Below are 24033 nucleotides of genomic sequence, written 5' to 3'. Positions count from 1 at the left end.
CAGTTTTGGTTGTGTGAAACGACTAGGAAGATAGGTACAGTACGTGAAAGTATGTTTGGTCTTCTACAGATTAGGGCAGACTTGAAGATAGATTTCTGAGGCTGACCACTTCAGTTATCTTCTTTTGTTTTGACTTRTGATAAATATTGAAGGAAAGAGCATATGTGCAGGTTGCAGGTAGAAGGCTAATGTTCTTCTGGGTTTTCTCAGTATTTAACTGAATGCCCATGGGTGTAAGGAATGTATCGAATTCAGGTTTTTCTAAAAGCTTTTTAAATCCTGCAGATCTGTAAAAGGTAACAGTTGAGAGACATGAATCACTTGGAAAATCCTCTGTTCCAAGGAAAACAAGTGTTTAAAACACAATCTTATATTTTTTTTTTCTATATTTATGTTCAGACTGCCAAACAAATTGRTTGAAATAAGCATACAAGAAATTAGATATGTACAAACCCAAATTTAATGAAGAATATGAAAAWTTGAAATAATTTTATGTTGTCTAGCTAATCAGATTAGTCTCTGGGATACAAAAATGTCTTGTATTTACAAAATATGCTTGCAACATAAATCTTGCTGAAATGTTTATATTGAAAGAGTAGGTGTCAGCTTCTATATCTGAATAATTTGTTTGTGCTTTCTAGGTATTAAGCCCCCAAAGATTTAGAAGYTGAATAAATGTTCAGGTTATTTTGTGTAGGTTTTACAACCTTGGAACGCTTTGATCTTAGATGGCCTGTGGAAGCCCTCTGATACCACGCTGAAGAACTGCCTTGAGTCTTCCAGTCTTCCACAGGTTTTAATTGTAACACAGGGGACATCAGTCCTTGAGCTGAAACAGTGCTGTTGATTTTATCTGCTGCATAGCAAGCGCTGGCATTACAGTTGCAATTGCTGCCATTACTCTATCCTGTAACATAGTGCTGATGCCTAGCTGCTGCACCAAGTTTGTGCACTTTATGAGGCACTAGACAGACATTTGCTCCACTGGAGAGTGAGCTAATTTGGCTGCCTGCTACTCACAGAGACTGCCCTGTCAGCACAGCTGTGCACTGGTAGCATGTGGGGCAGTAATAGCTGGATTCAGAAGAGGGCATTGCTCTGTGGTCTGAGAAATATGTTTGGGAGGAGCACGGTCTACCTGATACAGCATGCTGCACAATTAGCATTGTAGGTGAACGTTTCAAAATGGATCTGGCAAAACTAGTGTTGATGAGTTACCGTATCAAACTTGTCACAAAGGCAGGTAATTGCTAGGTGGGGTTATATAGCCTGTGTTATGCAGGAGGTCAGATTAGATCATCGCTATTTCTTCTGGTTTAAATTCTATGACTCTAATGTAACCAGTTGTTCCATGCGATCACTGTCCATACTTGTTTATCACCGACACACCCCAATCAGCTTGCGTCCATACGTGGCTCACAGCGTGGCAGACCTGTCTGGTTTCCAGGGGACAAAGAGCTCTCCCATAGGTCAATGTGGTAAGCAAAATGAAACTTTAAGAATATACTGGTATGACATGGAGTTAATTTAGAGGGCTTGAGGAGGGGGAATTGAAAATTACAAAGATTTCAATTAGGAATTCAGATACTCTTGACTAACTTAAGCTAAATCAGTAGAACCTGTTTAAAACTGAAGCAGTATTTTACTTAGATTAGTTTAGAAACAGGGAAAATAAAAACACCCTCCAAATTTTAACTGGTTTAAATTAGGTGTATACACAATGCCTCTGCTCGTTTGTTTCCTTGTCCAATTTTTTGATTGTAATCACATATCTACTTACAGAATTATAACACAAGATATTGCATCAGTTACTGGAATTGCCAGTTTTTCTATTTTTTTTTCTCAAATCTTACCACAAACCTTTTTTTCYCAGGTAATGTACTGAGAGTACATCAGCCAGACACAGCCTTTGGAGAGTGTCTAATTGCTGAATTTTGTCCATAGAGCCTGGAATAGGATAGTATTGAGCTTGTCAGCACAAATTTGAACTTGATTCTTTCTTCGGGGGGGGGGGGAAGCGGGGGCACAACAGTTCTGTGTAACTATTTTAAAATAGTTAATGATATTTTATTGGAAAAGATCAAGATCATTCCAGTTATGTTAAGAGGAAGATACTGCTTTAACTCAAGATGTATTTTGTCTCTAAGCAGCAAGAATGTCAGCAATACTGAAGTTTCTAATCAATTTGCAGCAAAAGTGTGTCAGTTCTGTTTATGCCATGTACATGTGTTATACAGAAGAATGAACAGCGGTGCAGGAAAATGTTTGCTTGGACATTGCTCAGAGTGTTTGTTTCTTTTTTTTTTTCTTTTTGAACTGTCAGTTCAGAGTAGGTCATGTTTTCAATCTCTGTTCCTGCATCATTAGAAAAAGATCACAGAATCAGTTTAAGTAATTATTTACGGGATTGTGCTTGCAAATGAAGTATTCAATATTTACTTCCCTTAAAAGCTTTCCAGTATTTGCACCACTCTTGGACGCAGAATCAAGGTTTGATGTCCATGATTATGTAATAGACAGATATTTTTCACGTATATGAGGAGTTGACACTGATGCATAATTGTTATGAGCTTTATGAATGGGCAAAGAATCACTGTATTAACTGTYTCCTAAGCCCTTTCATAAAGAAAGGAGAAATAGGAAAAAGTAAAAACTCATTGTTTTGATTCATAGGTGCAAAACTGAAGTAATGCAAAATTAAGGACAAAATAGATGGGTCACCTTGCAGCAAACTGTTGTTGCTTGAAAGCTGTTTGTATTGTGTTGACTGTGTTGGAATGAACATTTAATGGCAGCACTGCAGAGTGTAGGTCAGGAAGTGAACAAATGATTGGTGGAATCAGATATATCTGGTATTGTGAAAATAYGGCCTTTTGTGATTCTGATGTGTGTAAGCAGCCTTATACTTGTTCGGGTAGATCTACAGCTCTCCTGTTGTGCTTGCAAGTGCAGGTATAAGCAGGAATTTACGTACGTGTGTGTGTGATCTTAGGCCAAATCTGAAGGCCTGAGTAGTGAAAGTTTAACCTCGTTGGCATGAAAACAGTCAGAATTGCTGAGAGGGAGACTAAAGACTAAGTTTTCGGGCAGAATTTGTGTGCATGGAAGATGTAATAGCTGTTACTTATAGACACAAAAAGGAATTAGTTACTAAAAAATTTGTTGATTTGTTTTTTAGYTTACATGAATATGAGTTATTTTTTAATTCTGCAGATTAAAATCTTTTGGCCATATTTAATGTGCCTGGTTAATGTTGCTGCAATGCCGTCTCCTGTGTTCACGAGATATAATGCCCTTCTTTTTCTGAGTTCATTGCTTCCCGGAAATAATTGTTTTGCCAGCACATTGCCTTTTGAGGGAGGGAAGGGAAGACGTGATTTTTTTTAAAGAGGGCAGGAAYTGAGTCAACATCAGTCTTAGCTCTTATGGCCCTGCCCTAATTCACCTCTCTATTAATACTGAGTTTTAATTGGAGCAAGTCAAATGAATTCATAAGAGCGGTAAAGTTGTGGTGGGTGGTAGAGTTATTGTAATGTGATTATAATTGGTATGCTGGTAACTGTTTGCTGGGTTTCTCTCCTTCCTTTGCAGGGTCTGGGACAGGAGGATAAGCGTGTAGGTTGTTTTCCTCTGTCAAACAAACACTGCAGCTGAGATGGTATATAAATTCTGTTCAACAAAGCTAATTAAAAGTTACTGGAAAGGCTTGTTTTTAATGGGGAAAAGATCTGTAAGTACTGAACTCAGTTGTCTTTGGTTGTTATGATGCATATGATGCAACTTTTTTAATGTCTTGCTGACAGATGGTCTGCATAGCTTGTCTTTAGAATCAGCTGTACCCATTAAAGGRGGGAATATAAATAGGTCAGTTGAAGCTGTTAACTGTATTCTAATGTATGAGAAGAGCAACTCTGTCACGACTTCAGGAGCACTGCCCATAGCACAGGTTTTTGGTACAACAGCACATCTTTTGGATTATTGTATCAGGAAAATGTTGCAACCAAAGGAAAATTTCTGTGCCGAGCTGTTTCTTTTACTGTATTTCTCTCCAATAATCCTTACTGATTTTCTTCATGTGGTTTGGCTGGCTATTTGGTGTGGTTTGGCTGGCTATTTAGATTCTCTGGAACAAAAATAATGATTTAAAAATAACAATTAAAAAAATCTTTTTAAAATCCAGTTTGCCTTTGGGAGAACACGAAATGGGTTTAAAGGCTGGAACTGAAGAGTAAGATCTGCTACAGAGGCTATTTTTGAGCTTCCCACTTGTGCAAGGTACCCAGAAATTACTCTGATATGACTAAGTTTGTTTGTTAGCTGTAAGCAGATACATTTGGGTAGATGGGGAGTTGGTTATAGCTAGTTGCATACAGCTTTTAGGGTTTAGCTTTACTGGTTGGCAGGATGCCTGTCTGTATCTCTTACTGAATGCGTTCCAACTGTGAGTGCTCCAGAGGCTGGGCTGCCATAACCCCCACACTGGTGCGCTCATTTGCTTTGGCCATTTGCTGTACAGCAAATGTGAAGTTTTTACCATTCTCCTTCAGAAATTCCTCCTGATAATAAGAATTTGTGGTTCCTAGTGGCACAAACCACTGTCAGAAACACCCGCCTCTTCTCTGATTGTTTCAAAGCAGTTTTATTATTAAAATCTTCTGGTGATGGCAGTGTGCTGATCAGAATAGTATTTTGGGGGAGAGTAAATATGAGCATACCAGACATAGTTTTTCACTTAAGTTGTTAGGAGGCAGTTTTAGCAACTTTATTCAGCTGATTTGAAATTGTTTGTTTGTTTGTTCCTTTATAACACAAAGGGGGGAAAAAGCAGACAAAATTGAGGCTTTTCAGCATGCAAGTCTCCGAAGCAGATAGATCCAGGAAACTTTCACATCATTTAAATCACCTTTTAAAATATCAGCAAGATCACTGATGGAGCAGCACCCCAGGGTTACAGAGACATGCTGGTGTCAGCTACGAGAAGAGGGATTGGGGCACAGCTTGACTGTGATATGGCATTTGGGGCGGGAGCAGAGTCTGAAACAGCCTTGGAACAGAGCAGTTACTAAAAATTTAAGAACGGAGTGAAGATTCCCATGTACTTACTACCGTATATTAAAACAGCAAAAGAACTAAGTGGATAATACTGTATTTCTATAGCAAAAAAAAAAAAAAAAAAAAAATTGATGTAATGGTGAAAGATTGCAAGGCGGGACAGTTTCAGAATGAGTGCAAAGACAATGACTGAAGAGGTGGAATTAGATTAGATAAACCCGTGATGACTACCTGTTTCTTTCACCTAGCGGGTGAGGGACACTAGCTTGGAAAACAATCTGTACAAGGAAGCTCCATGTTGCTCAAGATAATTAAAAATCGTTACTGATGGGAGCATATGATCCTGTGCCTGAAGGGGAAAATAATTTAATAATGAACTGGATTGTATCATTCTCAGATAGAGAAATCCTGTTTTAGTTCATGTTTGTTTAAATATGTTGCTAATCTTGAAGTAATGAACAAAATTTAGTTTCTTTACAGTTTTCAATCGTGCTTTTAGTTTACTTGCTTTTAATAGAAACTTGTGTCTGTACGAAAATATTCATGTATTATAATGTATCCTTAGAATTGCATCTCAGCAGAGCTACAAGTTCCTCAGTACCATTGTTCTGTTGAATTCTCTACATATACCAACTCTCTACATATACCAAAAAAAAAGGAATTTTCTTTTCATTAATGCTTTTGCTATGAGGATTTGTGCACGAGATGGGCATTCTCTTGCAAGTGTTTGACTCTTTTAAGTGGCTTCCTTCTATAACAAAGTGCTTATTAATGTGTATGCACTAAACCATAGGGAAGGAGGCAGAAATTAGTCTGACCAGTAATTACTTATTTTTCTACAGAGACTTGCAAGCAGAAGTGACAAATAACATCTGCATTTTTAAACAGGAAGTATCATATGCAGATAGTAACATAACAGTGTACATTGCAGTATACTGCAATGGTGGCTGTGTTCTTTGAGTCTGGAAACCAGAGCTATATTTGGAATGGATGTTAGGGTAGTGATGTGTGTAAGCTGAGTATTGATGGTGATATGTGTTCATGGTATTGGTCTTTGACTAAGCAGTGGCATCTGTATACATCTTTTATGTGTGATGTTTTCATTATTTCTTATTTTTTTCATTAATGATGATGACTGATGGATTGTGTAGTGTTTTTTTTTAAGAACTCAATTACTTTATCCCCCCCTCCAAAAAAAAAAAGTCTTCCTGTATGTTTTTTGCACTTTGATGCCTCTTGAATGGATATAGTCTTTTAATTTGCTTTATTAAATAATGTAGTATTAGTTTGTCAATGTGATATTTAGCACTACAAAAATAATATGTTTAAATGGACGTGTCTTGTGATTGATATTTTCCCATTCTCCTCCTTTTCTAATCTTATATTGAACTGTAGAGCACTTTGTTGTCTATTACTCTATGTGCATGTTTATTATTATAGGTTTGTTACTTTCAAATTTACTACAAACATGAGTACCTGAAAATAAATCTCTTGCCAGTCTGGAAATGTGATATGCAAAGTGAACACTCTCCAGCCTCCAGAGAAGGTCAGCAAAGTACCATTGAGACATAAAGTAATCTGTGGTCTGGGTCATGCTGAAAGCTCTTATTGATACGAGATTAGTCTCAATGGAGATGTGCGGCTGTCACATGTTCATCATACAGATTGAGAGCAGGGAGATTGACTCAGAGTGGGGTCAGAAGGAGAGAAAGCTGAAGCTATGTCCTATACTGCGAGACTGAGAGCATGAAGGGAGTTAATGCTTCATTAAGCTATGTTGATTAAAAATTGCAAGGCTTGTTAGGTGTAAGATACTGTGTTCACTGCTCATGGGACCTGCAAGCAGCTAATGAAGGTAAGGCATTGTTCTTCAGAAGCAGATTTTGGAAGCTTTGTTTACTCTGTATGCACTTTGTTTTGTTTTTTTAAGAGTAGTTTGTTGCTTTGCTATTGGAAAAAATTGGCTGCTGTGTAACATAGCATTGTCAGAAAAATAACTGGAATGCAGAAATGCCTTTGAACTCAGGATGGATTTGTTTTTGCTTCCCAGGCAGTCAGCATCAGTGTTTTTGAACAAAAGGGAGGAGGCTGATTACCAAAAGGTTTCCTGTACTTGTGGATAAGAAGTTTTGAAAGAGAAACAGGAAATCAGAAATTCTTACAAATAATTAGTATTCTGCTGAGTTTTGTGACATTCTGTACAAATTGTAAATGAAGCAGAAATAACTATCCACAGAATAGAGCGGGCTGAGTAGAATGTCTTGAAGCATTTCTATGGGGGAAAAAGAGTGGCCAAGAATGCAGAAATATGCAAAGTGCTTCTCCTGTATTGGACTTGTATGCTTGAAAGTACTGGATGGGCAATGTGTTAACAAGTCCATGCTGGTCCCTACAGAAGGTACAATATAGGCTGAGGTTTGTATATGAAAAAGCATATGTGTATGTTTGTGTTGGGCAGAGGAGTGATTTTACTTAGGGTTAGTATTTTGCATGTCTTCCTCATTTTGAAGGAAGCAACTTTATTGCTGTTAGGGGAACATTGCACATATGTGTGCCTGAAGGACTTGTTGCAGGGCTAGACTTTCCTCCTTGCAAGGCATTTATATCTCACCCCTTCCTCTCCCAAATACATACACACACACACAGGGACACACTCGTAAACAAGAAAGGCTTTTTCAGAGGAAGCAGCTGTGAACACRCAGTTGCTCAAGCAATTCATAGCTGTGGCTAGGAGTCTTGAAATGATTAAAAAGGAGAAGAATTGCACAAGATAGAGAACAGCAGAATAGTTGTGCTGGTTAGTGGGTTAGTAGATTACTATGTGCCTCCCGTGGGGTTTAAGTCATTCATCCCTCTGTTTCTTGCTGCAAGCACGTAGGGGAGAGGGGAAAACTGGCAGCCAGAAGTATAACTCCAGGTAAAAAACCCAAAACTATGTATTAGAGGAGTTTATTGAGTTTTTCCCTTCCCCCTCTACCCTAAAAATAGCGTGGAGCGGTTGTTACTTCCTGTTGTGACTCTAGGCATGAATGCAGAACACTAAGGCATCTTTATTTTTAAGTCTGTGATCCCCTGTCCTTACTCCTACACCTTTACTTTGCTTAAACTGTATGCTACAGTCAACTCACCAGGATTTGCTACATTTTTTGTGCCTTGCTGCCTTTGTGGTATTGAGAAGTTTGGCAAGGTTGGCTGCTAGGGAAGAAGGGGGGAGGGCGAGGCAGGGAAGGAGGTGGGGGTAGGGAAGGACGAGTTAGCAGAGGAGAGTCTTTGGAGTTATTTCTGTTGTGCGGACAGCTTACGCTGTAAGGAGCTRTGTGCTGGGACACCCTTTGACATCGGCTCTGCATGCTGGCTATAGTGCTGAGAATGAGAGACCCAGGTAAGGCAGCGAGGAAGCAGATGGTTGCTAGCTGGGTAGGATTTTTATGCCATCCCTCKTCCACTCCATCCATTACTTCCCCTTGTGTTGTTGAGGGTCTTTCCCTGCTCTATAATGGACTCTGGGACAAATATCTAGGKAGACTTCAGAAAGATGCCAACCTGTGTGAACAGAACATAACTCTTTTGATAAATGTTAACATCTGCTGTATGTTTTCATCCTGCCTTTTTTAGCCTCTGCATGATCTTAACTAGGAGAAGCAGCAACTTAAAGCATAATTCTGATTTTTCACAGCACTGTGTAACTACCTTATGTTTATATGAACATGAGAGTAAATAGCTCGCTAAATATCTCAGAAGGGCTTGAGAGCAGTCATATAGTTTGTAAGTTCTCTATTGTGTGCTGAGATTGCTAGATTTTGTATCAGAGGTRAATGTAGAGTACATAAGCAAGGAAGTTTTAGTATTATTGGTGGCAGCAGGTGGTAATTAAGGACCAGGGATTTTGGACTCCTGAGAGATTGGAATTGAGAATGGGAGCTTCACTGAAAGAACTGAAAGAGATCTCATACTGGAAATGCAAGCAAGATGAATTACGTGGTTCAGCTGACCATTGTAAACCTTGAAAATAAGAAAGCATTTTGAGTTACTGAGAAAAGTTGRTGAAGGACTAAAAGAGTTACAGGGGAACTTTGTACTCCTAAAAAATAATAATAAACCAAAAAAACGCTCATGTCATAGTAAATCTGTTCTTCCCTTTGATCTGAAAGCTTTTCTGTAACTTTTAATCACTACCATCCCTGTAAGTAAGAAAAGACAGAAGCAATTGTATAAAAAATTCAGAAAAAWTTTGCTGCAGTCATGTAGTGGAAATAAATGTAATATTTTGAATTCCTTTTGTAAAAATTCCAGCTGCTTTTAAGTCATTATTTACCAAATTCTGCACTTGAGTTTTAGTATCATCTGCAGTGAATGTGGTGTTCAGAGCACTTTAGAATGGCTTAATTTTACCTGAATTTAAAGGTTTTATACCACCCTATTTTCACGGAGATTATAATTGTAATGCCAACTGGAAATACAGAGAAGTGGTCAGGTGCAAGAATAGATCTGTTTTCAGTTATCAATCCTTTCAATTCATGTCACTGAATGTCAAGTACAAGTTCTTTGTAGATAGTATTGTGATCTGAACCTACCTGGCAGCATAGAAAAGCTRGAGACAAATTAAAAGTAAGAGATAATACTTGATTACAGTAATTATTAGCGGTTGGACCACCCATCTGAATATGCAGTTTTCCAGTGAAACTTAATTTCTGAATATTTATACCTATCTTGATTGTAAGGTTTTTTTGGCCCAGACTGCATAGCTTTGTTCTGTGTGCAGCAGGCCATATATACACCACTCTGTTGCAACAAATAACGGTAGTGAAGGTTTCTGATAAATAGCATATGTTTTTTCAATAAGCACTTCCTCTTTGATCATTGTATAGCAGCTATCGTTATAGCCTTAGCCTGCTTCCACATCTTTATATACACTAGATTCTTCTAGTACGAAACAAAACAAACCTCAATATTCAGTTCTTGTGTCTGCTAGTATAGGAAAACCCCAACAGTCTGTGATGCACTTGCTTTTTTTCCCATATCATGAAAAAGGGTGTGTAGGGCAATTTTTAAGAATTTGTGAAGAGTCCTGGAACCGTCTGCTTCAGGGCTGAGAGCAGCCCTAGAGCTCACAAGGATTGGAGCAAGGGTAGGAAAGGGTGTAACTGTTTAATCAAACAAAAGAAGTACTTACGACCAAGTGCAAAATCAAAAGGGTAGAGAAGGGCAGTTCGTTTCACCCTCCCTTTCCATCTGTGCTTTAGGAGTGATGAATGTCTGTGRTACATCCAGGATTGCTTCTAAACCTCAGTCTTCACTTTGAGCCGGCCGGCTCGGCTGAAGATGCTGCAAACGCTACCTCTGCTCTGCTGTATGGTTGCTATTTGCTTTGGGAGGCTGAGACAAGGCAGGAAGAATTCATGCTACAGAATCCTCCTCTTCATTTACTTTTCTTGTGTCTTAGCTACCTTCCTGTTGCTGAGGAAGTTGGGAGCGAGCTATATCCAAAACATGCTCCTGAGAAATTCCAAGAATCRTATCGTTTCTTTTTTTCTTTTTCTTTCCCCCCTCCCAAAGRCTGTATAGCAAATGATTAAAAAAATCCAGGCTTATTCTCAGTTTGAAGGCTTTTTAACAGKTACGATATGAGAAAGGTGTACAGCAGCTTTTACTCTCACTGTGTGTTTCTTTGMATCGTCTAGACAGCACAACAAACAATGATTGATTGGTTTTCTGTCTTGCTTACTGCTTTGTTGGTGCAGCCTTTTCAAAACATGTGAGTTTTTCTTTTCCACTTACTTCAGCTTTTGGAGATGCCTGGGTTGGTTCAGATTTGCATTCTTCCATCCCATATGAATCTGCATACAGCAAAACTTCACACCTAGGGAAAAAGCCACCATCTGTCTTTTTGTTACATTCCTTTTCCTCCTGTTAAAGAAGGCTCTTTCCTAACTTTGAATGAGAGTCATGATGRATGCAGGGCCTTTTGCTGCCCTGGACTTTGAGATGTCACATTCACTATGAATCACTTTATTATTAAGTCAGATCTACACCTGGCATCAGCAGTGACAGAAGTTCAAAACCATATTTCACTTTCTTCATTGCTATCACAAGGGCAGCAGTAACATAGACAGAACTTGGGTATTTTTATTTTTACCAGTACATTGTCTAATCCTGTTTACTCTTGGAAGATGATGTAGCACAGATTACCCTAGCCCAAATACAGCAGGGAATAAGGAATTATTTATATTTCATGCTGAATATTTCATTGACTGTGTGATTTTTTTTCTTTCCTGGCTTCTTCTAAAATGTTGGCTTTTGATTAAAACTGAGGACGGTACCCCAGACCTGATAGGTTGCTTTTCCAATCCAGTGTGGCAAACTCTCTATTTCTAGCCAAAATGTACACATTATTGCTATTTTTGCAGACCTCTTTTCCTATGCCTTTCTCACTGTGTAATACTCTATGGCAGACCAAATGATGACAGCTAGTCTTTGGGGTCTAATTGTTCATCCATGTCCACAAACTTTCCTCTTGTGCGTTCTTCCTCTTGCTTGTTTGAACTCATTGCATATTTTACAGCTGCCATAGGGATACCTTGTTTGTAGCTGGGGAAGCAGCATAGATGGCTTGATGCTCTTGCTCGCTCACCTGCTCTCTCTCTCTGTCATTAACATCCCTAACCCAGTTATTTACACAGCCTGTCACTCGGAAGATAAATTTCACCTTCTTGTAGGCTGGATGCTGTAGGTAGCACAAGCTATTAGAGGCCAAGAGTGTGAGGCCACCACCCACCAGCACATGTGCACTTTTCTCAGTAGGGTCACTATTCTGCCTGTCAGAATTTGGGTACTCTGCATTTATTTTTATACCAATAATTTTCAGGATTAAACTTGGGAAATGTGTCACAATACTACTTGTCTGACAGCTTTTTTTCTTCCTTGAGAGGATGGTTTCTGCAGTATCAGAAGAGGGGCAAAAATAAGTCATTTCCCATGAAACTTCATAAAGACCCAAATAAGACRCACATGAAGACAAGGTCTTTGAGAACTTGCACAGCAGGTTTGATCTTTTTCAAACAATGTGGCAATTAAAATTCAGATAGGAGAAGCCGTAGAGAGACCAGTGCACTGAGACCAGTATAGAAAGATACTACTGTTAAAGTGAAATTTGGAGAAAGGAGAGGGATGGGAGAAGAGAGCAATTTGTCTCCTTGAAGCCAAGAGACTGTGCCAGATGAAATGGACCTGTAGGAAAGAGCCTGGTGTGTATAACAAAAGAGAAAAGGGGATGCTAAGAAAGAAGTGTCATCCAGGAAATGAAAGTGGAGGAGTCTGTGTCTGAAGAAGAATGATGATACAAAAGAATGAAATAGAAGCGAGTTCTGTGCTATTAGGAGCCTGTACAGTGAGGACAACTACACATAACGGCTAAGGGCAACAGAGCCAGTGGAGATGTTTGCAGCTGAGGGGTGCTGTGGGCTAGTATGTGAAGACAACAGTGTTTTTCCATGATGTTTTAGGTATCCTGAGTCAAGATGACCAAAGCACAGAGCAGGTATTTAATGATAGAGAAAGGTGCCGCAGAGGAAGAAGTGGCAAGCTGCAGGAAGACTCTTGTTGTGAAAACAGGCAGAGTTAACCCTTCARTCCTGCTAAGAGGTGTTGATAAAAGGCTGGTGCTAGCTTTCCCACTCCAGTGGAAATGGAGATCAGGCAGAGGGAGAGATCRCTGATGCATTCCTTGCTAGTGATGGGAGCCAGAACAGAAAGGAGGCACAAACAGCACAGTGGGGTGTGATGTATAGGCTCCAAACACAATGCAGTTGGGAAGCAGCAGTAGAGATTTATGGGAGTGTATGRAGGAACATGTATACATTGAAAAGAAGGTGATAGCAATGAATTCAACTTAAAAGGAGATGTGAACTGTTGAGCTTCCAGATGGTTTTTGAAGGACAGCCTTCAGGACAAGAAAATAGAAGGTGTTCCCTTGAAGTACCTCAGTTAAGAGAGTTCCTGCCCTGCTCCTGCTCTTAGAGAGTATTTCAGAAGAGTTTCTCTGATACTGGTGACAGTGTCTGTCCCCTTTGTCTTTACGCTGCAGCTTGTTTGACTGCTGCTGGTGATTTGACTTGATTAATATTGCATTTTGAAACTGAGAGCCTGCCCATATGCACACACAAACACACATGCRCCATGTTTGCTAGGAAAGGGTGGGAAAAAGGATATTCTCCGCCCACAAAAAAGGTTCCAGCAGGGCAGCAAAAGGCCTGCCTGTTGGCAGCATTTGTCCAAGCCGCTGCTGGTTTGTCTGTGGTGATGGTTCTGTGGCTAATTCTTGTGGAAGTCTGCTGCTAATCAGGAATTGGAAATCAATAGAAAAAGAAAAAAAAAGTTCTGAAAAAGTCTTTTCATACTCTCCTCTCCCTGCCATTTTTGACATTTAAAAGACAAAAGTTTTAGAAGTTGGTGAGGGTGGGCATATATTAGCAGTTTTCTTAATATCCTTTTTCCTAAGGAAATGAGATGATGTAAAGTTATTGGTGTCTTCCTGGAACCCATTTGATGATAATTGCTTATGTTCAAGGCAGTTTGACGTGATCAAAGTAATCAAGGTCCTGGCTGGCCTAGTGGGAAATATCCCAGCTTCAGTAGAAAATTCTGGACTGAATGATTTTTCAGCCCTTAGTACCTTGAGGCGTCTCTGGGGAGAACATGGCATCCTGTAAGCCTTTGAAATTTTTCATCTTCTAGCACTTTCCTTTGAATTCCAATTTCTGTTTTGTTGTCACTTCCAGGCATTAAGGCAGCCCTTCTGATAGCTGCTGCTCCATATAGAAGTGGTTTGAGAAGTTCATCTAACCTATCCCTGTCTGAGGACCAAGGTTTAGTCATAGAATCTCCTGGACTTGCTTTTTAAACAGAGTTAGCCTGACTTCCTATTTGTTTTGACAGTTAGCTTTGCCATCGTTTTTGTCTAGATTTTCCTTCCATGAGAGCTTCCATAAAAAACAGATGTTTTGTCTTTCAGAATCTGGAAAAAGTTTGATGGCCAGGCCTTTCTGTCAGTTTCCACTCTAGTAGAAGGAAGCTTTTGAATATGGTAAAATTCGTTTTGAATGAGTTCTGAAGGGCTACAGTGCACATTACCCTTTTGTGCAGTTATATGTGTAACATAACATTGTGTGTTATGGTCATTGTAGAGTAAGGAATAGATTGGTATTTGATGATTTTCCAAGTCACTTCTCTCTGAAATTGGTTGTGCATTAGTCAGACCTGCAGAGGCAAACCTCATTTTTGCCGAGTTGGAATAGAGCCAGTGTGAGAGCAGCAAAGTCAAATCTGTTCATTCAGAAGCAAACTCACTCATTTTTTGCAAAGCTATTTTTAGGCGATTGTTGAAGTCTCCTCCTCTAGCATAAAGTGTTTTCTTGTGTTTCAGTGAGTTACGTAACCTCTCCTTTTTGTTGGAAACTTCATCATCGTTGTTCTACTTTAACAAGCTGGATACAAGCATCTCTTTGGAGCTTAAGTTTAAGAAGATTTTTTTKGGGGAGGAATGTTGTTAGACTTAGTTACTTCCCCTTCTGCTAACTCTGTCCTGTTTGTCATTCTTGTTTTTTTTAATCGTGTGGAAATGAGCCTTAAAAGTATATTGGGAAGAAGAGAGAGGGTCCAAATTTTGTAAGTGAGATGCATTTTTCAGTTGTCAAAACACTGGACTGCTTAGTGCTGCAGAGCATTCTGAGGACTTTGTGTCTGATGAGCCAGATACAACATCAACCCACAGAAAGATTAGAAGAATGCCAATCAAAACCAGCCTAGGCTATCCGGTTAATGGTTTTGCATGCTTTCCAGCAGCATAATTGATTTATGACAAATATGACTGCTGAAATTAATTTAGGCATGTAGTGGCCTACACATGAGAGATTCTAATGTGACAGTAATTATCTATTGGTATACATGTAGTCAGGCTGGGAATTTAGTTTGTTCTAAATGCAAGTTAAATTTTGTAGGACTTTTTAGGGAGAGAATAATTTCATACTTTCATTTTTCTCTAAGCCTTTTCGCCAGTTTTCATATACACATACCATGCTCTAAAGACAAGAGATCAAGAGGATTAAATACAAGAGCAGTTTTTAAAAGGTATCATAAAATGCTGGCTGTGGTAGAGGGCTCAGGTTATTTGCTCACCTGTTACTGTTAGTACAATATATTTTAGGGCTTTTTCCAGTTCTCCAGCATGTGTTAAATAAAGGAATTTCCAAAATGTCTCTTGGGTTGACTGTTCAAACTGAAAGAATCTTACAGTTAGACAATTTCATGATAGGCATTGCTTTCTTCCATAGCTAATTTTTTTTTTTTGGGGGGGGGGGGGCAAAATGCATTTCTGCTTGGATCTGTATCCTGGAATAGCCGCATCATTAGCCACCTCTGTTGGTTGCTGTTTGCCCAGATCGTACATTCAGCTTCACATACGCACCTCAGATGTGCAGACCCTGTTGTGATAAGCGTGGCATTTGAGAGTAGGTAGACAGATAGGCAAAGCAATCAGGTCAGTGACTTTATGCTTTTATTGTGTTTTCTGAATTCTCCTTAGTATGTCAGTCCCTCCTTGGTGTTGAATTTCTCAGGACTGATGGTATTATTCCAGATGGCTTCTTACCTGAGCTGCATGAACAAGAGCTGTCTCCTCCTTGACTCCCAACAAGATCCCTTTCCACAAGGAGTTCGAAGCATACTTCTTTTTGCTGCTGTTTCGGTTCCCCTCTCTGCCTCCTTCAGGGCCCTCTTGCATGTTAACTGTGTGCGCAGTATCTCCGAGCTTATATTATCTGGCCTTTTCCCAATTTGAATTTAATTTCCAAACCATCTGTTGTAGATCTTTTGTATCGTTTCTCCATCTTTACTGATATTTCCAGCCCCACCCAGTTTACTCTCATTTGCAGATGTTGTTACTTTGTTGTTGATTCGCTTTTACCTTTGATGAGAAAGCCCGAGAAGACAGGCTTGGTCAGTTAATGTCTCTGCACAACTTGGGTATCTTGTTTGTTTACTGTGCTGAGGTGGTGTTTGTGTCTAAGTTTAAGTTAATTAAATTCTAAATCAATTTTTCTGAGACAATCTCTACTTACGTAGAGAACATCTACTGTGACTGCAAAATCTAGAGAGGTTTTTGTAATGAAGTGGGGGAGGGAATGGAAGTGAAGCCACTTTCTGCTATAGCCTTTTCCCACAGGGGGCAAGTTTAGCTCAGTTGGTTAGAGCATGGTGCTGCTAGTGCCAAGGTTGTGGGTTCAATCCCCGCATGGGCTATGCTGAAGGCTGGACTAGATGACCTCCAGAGGTCCCTTCCAACCTTACCATTCTATGATTTGTTGCTGGAATTTGCATAGAGGCGATTGGGAAGAATTTTTCAGGGGTACGTTCTGATTATTTGTTCTTTTATCAGCTGAGTATTATTGGTGAAGTGGTGTGGCTAACAAGTGAAAGCCCTGGCATTTTTAAATTGATTGTGCCTCATACTCTGCATTGAGTTGGAGGTCGATGAGATGGTAGGGGCTGAAGCACTCACCGTGAGAAGAGAGGCTGAGGGATGGGGCTGCTCAGCCTGGAGCAGGGATAGCTCCAGGCTGACCTAATAGCAGCCCGCAGCACCTGCAGGGAGCTTACTCAGGGGACAGAGCCAGGCTTTTACTTGAGGTGCTTGGTGAGAGCGTAAGACACAACAGGTGTAAATTGAAATGGAAGGCTCCAACTGAATATATGGGGAAAAAACCTTTTCCCCATCTGGATGGTTAAGCAGGGTAGCAGATTGCCCAAAGAGGTTGTGTAGTGTCCATCCATGGAGATTTTTAAGCCCCAACTAGACAAAGAAGTTCTGAGCAATCTGATTTTAATTCAGTGTTGACTCTGCTGCGAGGAGGAGGTTGGACTAGACACCTCCCATACACCTTCTGTGCTGCTTGTCAGCTGTGTATTACTGCTGACGTTGCAGATTGTTTGTACCTCAGTATTTGTTTCCTTGTTTAAATAACAGTAAGTACATTGGATTAGCTGTAGTTTCATAAGTCTTCTAAAATCCAGGTTGCACATCCAAATAGTCTTCTTTTGTAAACCAATAGGTGTATTTTTATCTAGTGATAGGTGTTTTGTGACAAAATAATTTGCTTTTTTTATTTTTTAATGAAGGTAAGAATGCTGTTTGTCAGCTTGTCCTGTATTTCCATGATGTCTGACAACAGAGCACATTACTATGATTAATTTATAATAGAAAACASGGCATTCTAAAACATCCGCAGGGCTTGCATGAATTGTGATCAAGTTGGAACTAACATAAGCTATATCTATTATTTCAATTCCCATCTGACATCCTGCTTTCTTAACTATAAATAATGTACCCCTTTACATTCTCTGTTCTGAGCATTACTGCTCAGTGTAGCTTGTGTATCTTGGTTCTATTTTCCATATCTTTAAATGATAAAATTGGGGTGCAAGCTCTATTTATTTATATTTTCCTGTTCCTCTGCATTATAGCTGCTGAATTAAAATGTCTAGGTTGTAGGATAATGATTTACAGAACTTTTTTTTTCCCCCTTTTTTTCTTCTTTTTTTTTTTTTTGGTACAGTGGAGCTGCACAAGCTCTTGTTTCTCTATTCAGCACAGGTCGAAATATCTTAACAGCAATACCTACTATACAATTTCCAAAATAAGTGTTAGAAAATTTTAATGTCTACAGTAGAAAAACTCATTTCCATAGTCATTGTAGTGTAACAATAATGGCTTTTCTTTCGTTCCCTCCTTCTTTTACTTTGAACAAATATAATCATTGGTGTGTTTGTGGTTTTATGTGAATAAAAGGTTACCAAATCCCTGGCAAATGTCACCTCACTTTTAATTAAAACAAAAAAGTGAGTACTGACTTGAGCGTTTATCAGTTTCTAAGAACTAATCATTTTAATATCAATATTGTAGTGCATAATTCATACACAGCAGAATAAGATGGTAAGCAGTATTAGCACTGTGCTGTGCTCGCCAAAATATATTCATAAAATACATTGGGGGACAAGATGGTTGAATGATTAGAGCACTGGTCTGGGAAATGAAACACCTGGCTTCTGGTGCCAGGTCTGCCATTCCCTATCTGATGTTTGCAAAATAAAAGTAATCTCATTTATTCTTGTCTGTGGAGAGAAATACCATTGCCACTTCTATAATGCATTTATATTGTGCTTCTCGCTCAAGTTTCCAAATATTTCCGCTTTTGTTTTCTGAGTCAGCCTAAGAAATCACAGGGATCCTTACCCAGTGGCATATGGTATTTGCAGGCTCTAATTCAAAAGAGTTGACTGTCTGTGATGAGATTCCCCACTCCTTATTTAAACAAATAAAACAGTTTGTAGATGTAGTGCTGTTGTCTGTGTTAGATGGAAGGTCAGACTAAATGACCTGGCCTTCAAGTCTGAAATTATCTGCAGTTTATTTTATTTTATTTGTTACGTAACGTGGAAACTGCCTCAGTTAAATGCCACGACGCTATTTTGGTTTCCCTTAGCTGGGAGACTTAGCTGAAGGGCGATTGAGGACTTTTTTCTTAAAAGCTCTGCCTGTATCATCATTTTAAAAAATGGTTTAAAAGGTCATAATATAATTGTGTTGTGTGGGGTCACGTGAGCTTCACCCTAGGCATGGAAACCCCTCTTGCCTAGTCTACCTGCGTGGGGAGGAGGTGGATGGAGCAGATTCAGAAGTGGGTGAGTCAGAGCGTGTGAGAGAAACGGCTCCATCCCATGTGCAAGGATGAGAAACCCAAGATCAGTGCAGTTAGAAATTCAGCTACAACGTATAAGGCCTGCTGGGATTTCTGAGGGCTGGAACGTTCCTGTCTGTGTGCCCTCTGCCTCTGGTGTTTGATTCTCACAGTTTCCATAATTTTTTTTGGCAGTTCAAATCTGGCCATTGATAGTCACATAGCTGAGCGTGTAAAACAAAACCCAATTTTTCATTGGCTGGTTCTGCAACATTTATATCTCCTGCAGTACATAGTCACAGTTCTGGGATAGGGGATAAGGCTGGAACTGTGGGAACCTTTAAGTCTGCCTGTCAGTAGCATCAGAAAAATGTGCATGAGTTGCACAGAAAGATGTTTATGTTTAAATGTAATGTTCTTGTCTAGAGCCATCTGGTTTATACTGTCCTTGAATTCTTTTCCAGATCTCTCTCTCATTTTCTGATTTTGTAAGAGAATGGAACATTTGCTATTAATTAGAAAAGCCCTTAATGTCCCTACTCAAGGAAAACAACTAACTTAAATCTCAGGAAACTCAAGTATATTAACCAGGAGCAGGGTGGTCTAACTGGCAGCACAATTTACAGAGCAAGTCCTCACAGCCTGCCATCATAACCTTTGAGAGGAGGGGAAGTGACTATAGGGGCAGCATATGAAGCCCTGCAGCTGAATGTCTCTGTAGGTGCCTGTGCACAGGCAGATACGGAAGCTATGGGCTGCTGTTGCTGCTTCCTCACGCAGCAGGGATGAGAAGGCAGAGCTAGAGAAGACACAGTATGACCACAGTGAGCTGCGCTCAGATGCTGACCATGTAGTCAGGTGCTTCTACCTGCACAGGGGGTCATAACACAGGTATTATGTAAACGTTCTGTCACCACTGGGGAGTTTGGACCACTGTGACTCGGAAAAGGCTCTGCTAGTCTCAATGCACGAGTGTTCAGTGCCTGGGGATTGCTCTCTGGGCTCTGGATACTACAGGCATGTTTCCCCCGATACAGAAATAGTAGAGCCTCTGATGGGATGAGTCCTTTTAATGGCAAATTGAAACCTCAGAAAATCGGATAAGATACCTAAGGCTTAGCTGTGTCAGAAAAGTAGCCTGTGGTACCTTCTTGTGAAGATTCTGAGAACAAACAAAATGTTTTTGGTTACTTTTTGTTGCCTGAAAATACACTAAAGCAAATGGAGGATGGAGACAGAGGAAGATTTCTTATTGCAGAGTAAGAATATCTACATAAAGAATTAATGTCAGTTTAATTAAAGTTAGTTTTCCCAAGCTACCACTTTTTTATATCTGATTTATCTCAGTACTCTTTTTAAAATTGTGTTTCACATCCTTTTCAGAGAAATGGGAATCCGAAAAACACAGTTCTGTTTTTTCTGAAATATACTGGTATGTGATTTGGCTGTTAGGAGAGTTCCAGCTAAGCTAAATCATGGAGTGGTCTCTTATAACAGACAATCCAAAATTTTGAGCAAGTTTATTCAAGAAAACTGAAATGACAAGTTACTTTTTAATATTGTACCTCTTTTCTAGCATTAACACATTTTAGACTTGGCCTTCAAGAAAAAAATCCAGAGAATAAACACAATAATTCTCAGAATAATATTTTCATAAGTCACTTTACTGGAACCTTTTCAGAGGATTCATCAATCTGTCAAGGGCAAGATCTGTATGTCTTGGTAAAAAGAAATGTTCGGTAATAAAGTACTCAATTTGTTTTCTTCTGATGTAGGGTATAGAGCTGGGTGAAGTACTTCTACTTGGGTGCCTTTAGAAAAAGACATAACCACAAAATTTTAAAACTGTATGCATGAAGCAAGCATTGATTGCAATGGAAAATTGGCAAAAACTCAGTTATCTCTACATTGCTGTAACTCTGATCCTTGTTATAAAGTTGTTTTGCGTGCATGTGGGTTTGGTTGGTTTTTTTTAATGTCCATTACAGTTGATAACTTACGTTTCTGGAGACAGGATTTGAGAGTTTGTGTAAGGTACCTGGGGCTGCTGAGCATACTGCTCCTTGCAGTGTACTCAGCAGTGCAGCCAAAATAGGCAAAAATAGTGGCTGCAAATTGAGACCATATTAATTGCTCCCTGCAATTAGCTAAATAGCTGCCTCTGTGTGTAACAGCTGGAGGGAGGGGGTTAATGAGGGGCTAATTCCCTCCTTGGAGGGAGGACAGAGCTGATTGGAAACAGCTGTTGGAGCTGCTGGGCCTAGACAGAGCAGGGTAGTGCAAGCATGGGGCCACTGTGGAGAGGCCTCAAAGCCACAGCCCTGCAGCCAGCTCAGTGAAGAGGAGACACAAGGAAAAGACTGATAGGGAAAGAAGATAGGAAGTAATCCAGAAAAAGAATCAGAGGGTAGAGAAAAGTGTCCTGGGCCTGGAGCCCCGAGGGATGAGAAATGGTAACTGAGGCTAGATAGGGTGACAGGAGTTCAGGTTGGAATTGCGGACCTGAGGCAATTCCAAATTGCAGCCCCAAATTATTATTACCCTTTCTGTGTGAACATTAAGGTTTAAGATTATGTCAGCATCGTATAGTGTAGGAGAAGTTTAGGCATTAAAACTGTGTAGCTGTGTTAATGGGATGCTCAGCTGGGCTAGCTGGCCGTTTTGGAATGCAGGGGAATGTTACCCAGGATGGATGCTGAGCGTACGTGGCCGTGTTTCCCCAGAACTGAGCTAGCTGTCCAGAGCTGGTATTTCTGATAGCACTGGTCAAAATGTGGGGTTTGGTTCACTGAAGTCTGCAACGCAAGAGTCAAATTAGCCGAAGTTGTTTATGATACAAATAACTTGGATAATTGTCACCTCTGCTCTGTAACATAGTGTTTTTACCTAGAAGTTGGCTTACCTCTCTTTCTACACCTGTTGTGTAGTTAGATGCACGTTGTGTTCCTACTTACATATTGCTAGATGCTATCAGTATTCATACACAAAACCTTTGAGCAGGCGCCTGCCTGCAGTTTGAACGGAAGCTTGCTTCTGTGGCTGGGAATTTTGGTTGAAGCCCAAGTAATGCTTTAGCTTAAGCTGGAGCGAGGAAACTGCTAATGCCCTTCCCATTGTGTTCTCCTAAAGACAAAGGCTTTTTCCTGCAATTGATAGTCAGCTGAGCAAAATAAAAACCTTAGAACCTCTCAGCACAGCAAACCATGGAATATACCCCAGAGAGATACTTAGGAACATAGGGATTGCTTATATATGGGCTGGATTGTCCCAAATGTTCATATAGCAGATGCCAGTGATACAATATATCCTTAGCTTTAGCTTGCCAACAGCAAAGAATAGTTAGCCCTGTCTGCTAGGCAGGCAAGCACTGTCCCACAGGGCTGTAATATGTATCAAGCACCAGTATTGTAAAACTAGAACACTCCAAAGAAAGGCAAAAGGGAAAGAGCGCCTTCTGAACAAGGAGCTTGTAAATAGATTAGGGCCTTTCAGCCTGAGATGATAAGGGGGAGAAAGGAGTATATGTTTTGAGAGAGCATTATAAATTCATGAGTGATACGGAGAAGGTCAGTAGGGAAACAGTTGTCCTTGAGTTGCAGAAAACGGAAAGCATTAGTGGGGAAGCGTTGCAAATGTGCCTGGTTCTCACGCTTTTTCTTCCACTTCTGTTATTGACCACTCTCAGAAACGGAGTACTGGGCTGTCTGCCTGTGGTCTGGCCTGATACAGAGCTGCTTAATATGCTGCTTGAACTGGGAAACTACTTCAAGAGGGGAAAAAATGGGGCCCTGTTTTTTGACTGATGTTTCTTTGTTTAGATTGGAGTGGCTACTGCTTCACTATTAGAACTATTTTAAACCTAATGCTTTTATTATATCAAGATTTTAGAGCCCACAGAAGGTATTTTTGATAATGTAAATTAAAATAATATAGTAGTGTGACTCTCCACCTGAGTTGTGAAGTATCGCATTGCAGAAATGGTGAAACTATGGAATTCCAAAAAGTAGACTTTCACTTTCATGCTGCCAAATTATTTGAGTAATATGCCATAAGCTAATCAATATACAAATGAGAATGCTATATAAGCAAGGAATACTCTATGAAGAATTATACATGGAGTAGGTGTAGCTTTGATACCAGCAAGCATTTGGGCCTACATAGTGTACAGGAGTGAAAAATAAGCCATGTGTTAAATGGATTAATGCAGTGTTGATCCCTTTCTGTCAGGACAATTAACATGAATAAAATGTTTGCCCTACTTTAAACAGATAAGGGAGTACTGTATTGTGTTCATCTGAAGATTGATGTTCCTATATGTGCAGCAGAGAGCACAAGATTTATTTCCTGAACATTATGTAGATTTATAACTGTGCCAGTGGTTGCTGGAAAGCTCTTTATGAACCATGTTCACAGTCTCTCTTTTGGTGTATGTTTAGTGGAAGAGGTCGTAAGAAGGATGCAGGCATTTTGGAGTGTTCAGTGGAATGTTTTGTGACACACATGATGCCTTTAAATTATAAATTTTTGACTTGCCATGACCCCTGATTTTCTTTCATATTTGTGCATGTGTGTGCATCTGTTATATAAACATTAAAAYATGTATTTTATTAAATGCTTAAGAAGCAACTTCCTTTGCTCTCCTGACTTCCCTAGAGAATTAGTAATGTTTTTGCATTACTTGATTTATTTAAAACAAAGAACATTACACTCAAGGAGAGAATGACAGCCTCGTGGGATATGTACTTTCTATGGGACCGTGCTCTAGATGCATCTCCATCTATACAACTCTTGTTTATTTAATAGGATTGCATGGGTGAAACGTAGGGTCAAATTTGGCATTCAGAGTCCAAGGCATTCATAAGGAATGAAGCTGCCTTGGGCACAGCAGAGACAGAATGGTGCAAATACTATGCATACAAAACTCAAAACATTAGAACAGTTTTTACTTTTAATTTTTGTTTGACTGAAGCTTTGATCTTTTTAAATTATGAGCTTCTGTAATGTAACTGTAAAGCTTTTGGTAAAATCAGTCAGCTTTTCCCTCGTGTATTGACCAGGTAATAAGAAAAAGGAGGCAATGACAGGTGCAGGACTTTGGAAGTCTGGAAATGCTGACATATGTTGAATGTTGTTTACACATAGACTACTCAAATATAACAACTTTTTACAAAGGTTTATTGTATGTGATTAGAGCAAAATTATAGAAGCTTCCTGCAGGAACTAAGGTTATGGCACAGGTAATTTTCCTGCC

The 24033-nt window shown here is 39.6% G+C and overlaps 1 protein-coding gene across 8 annotated transcripts in view; it reads left to right on the top strand.

Moving 5' to 3' along the window:
* MCC (MCC regulator of Wnt signaling pathway) overlaps window positions 1–24033 on the top strand; it is a 209081-nt gene that overhangs the window by 101995 nt on the left and 83053 nt on the right. Inside the window, exon 1 of one of the 8 annotated variants that reach the window (XM_085305369.1) lies at window positions 3592–3730. The exons of the other annotated variants lie outside the window; for them this stretch is intronic. Within the exon in view, the coding sequence (XP_085161495.1) occupies window positions 3656–3730 (75 nt within the window). The 5' untranslated portion in view covers window positions 3592–3655. Of the gene's footprint in view, window positions 1–3591; window positions 3731–24033 lie in introns of those variants that run through there. 8 annotated transcript variants of the gene reach the window in all.

Source organism: Rhea americana, unplaced genomic scaffold, assembly GCF_003343005.1.
Source record: "Rhea americana isolate MKP2758 unplaced genomic scaffold, rheAme1 scaffold_22, whole genome shotgun sequence".
Lineage (NCBI taxonomy): Eukaryota > Metazoa > Chordata > Aves > Rheiformes > Rheidae > Rhea > Rhea americana.
The sequence above is the reverse complement of the archived record's forward strand: the minus strand, read 5'-3'. Positions and strand labels throughout refer to the sequence as shown.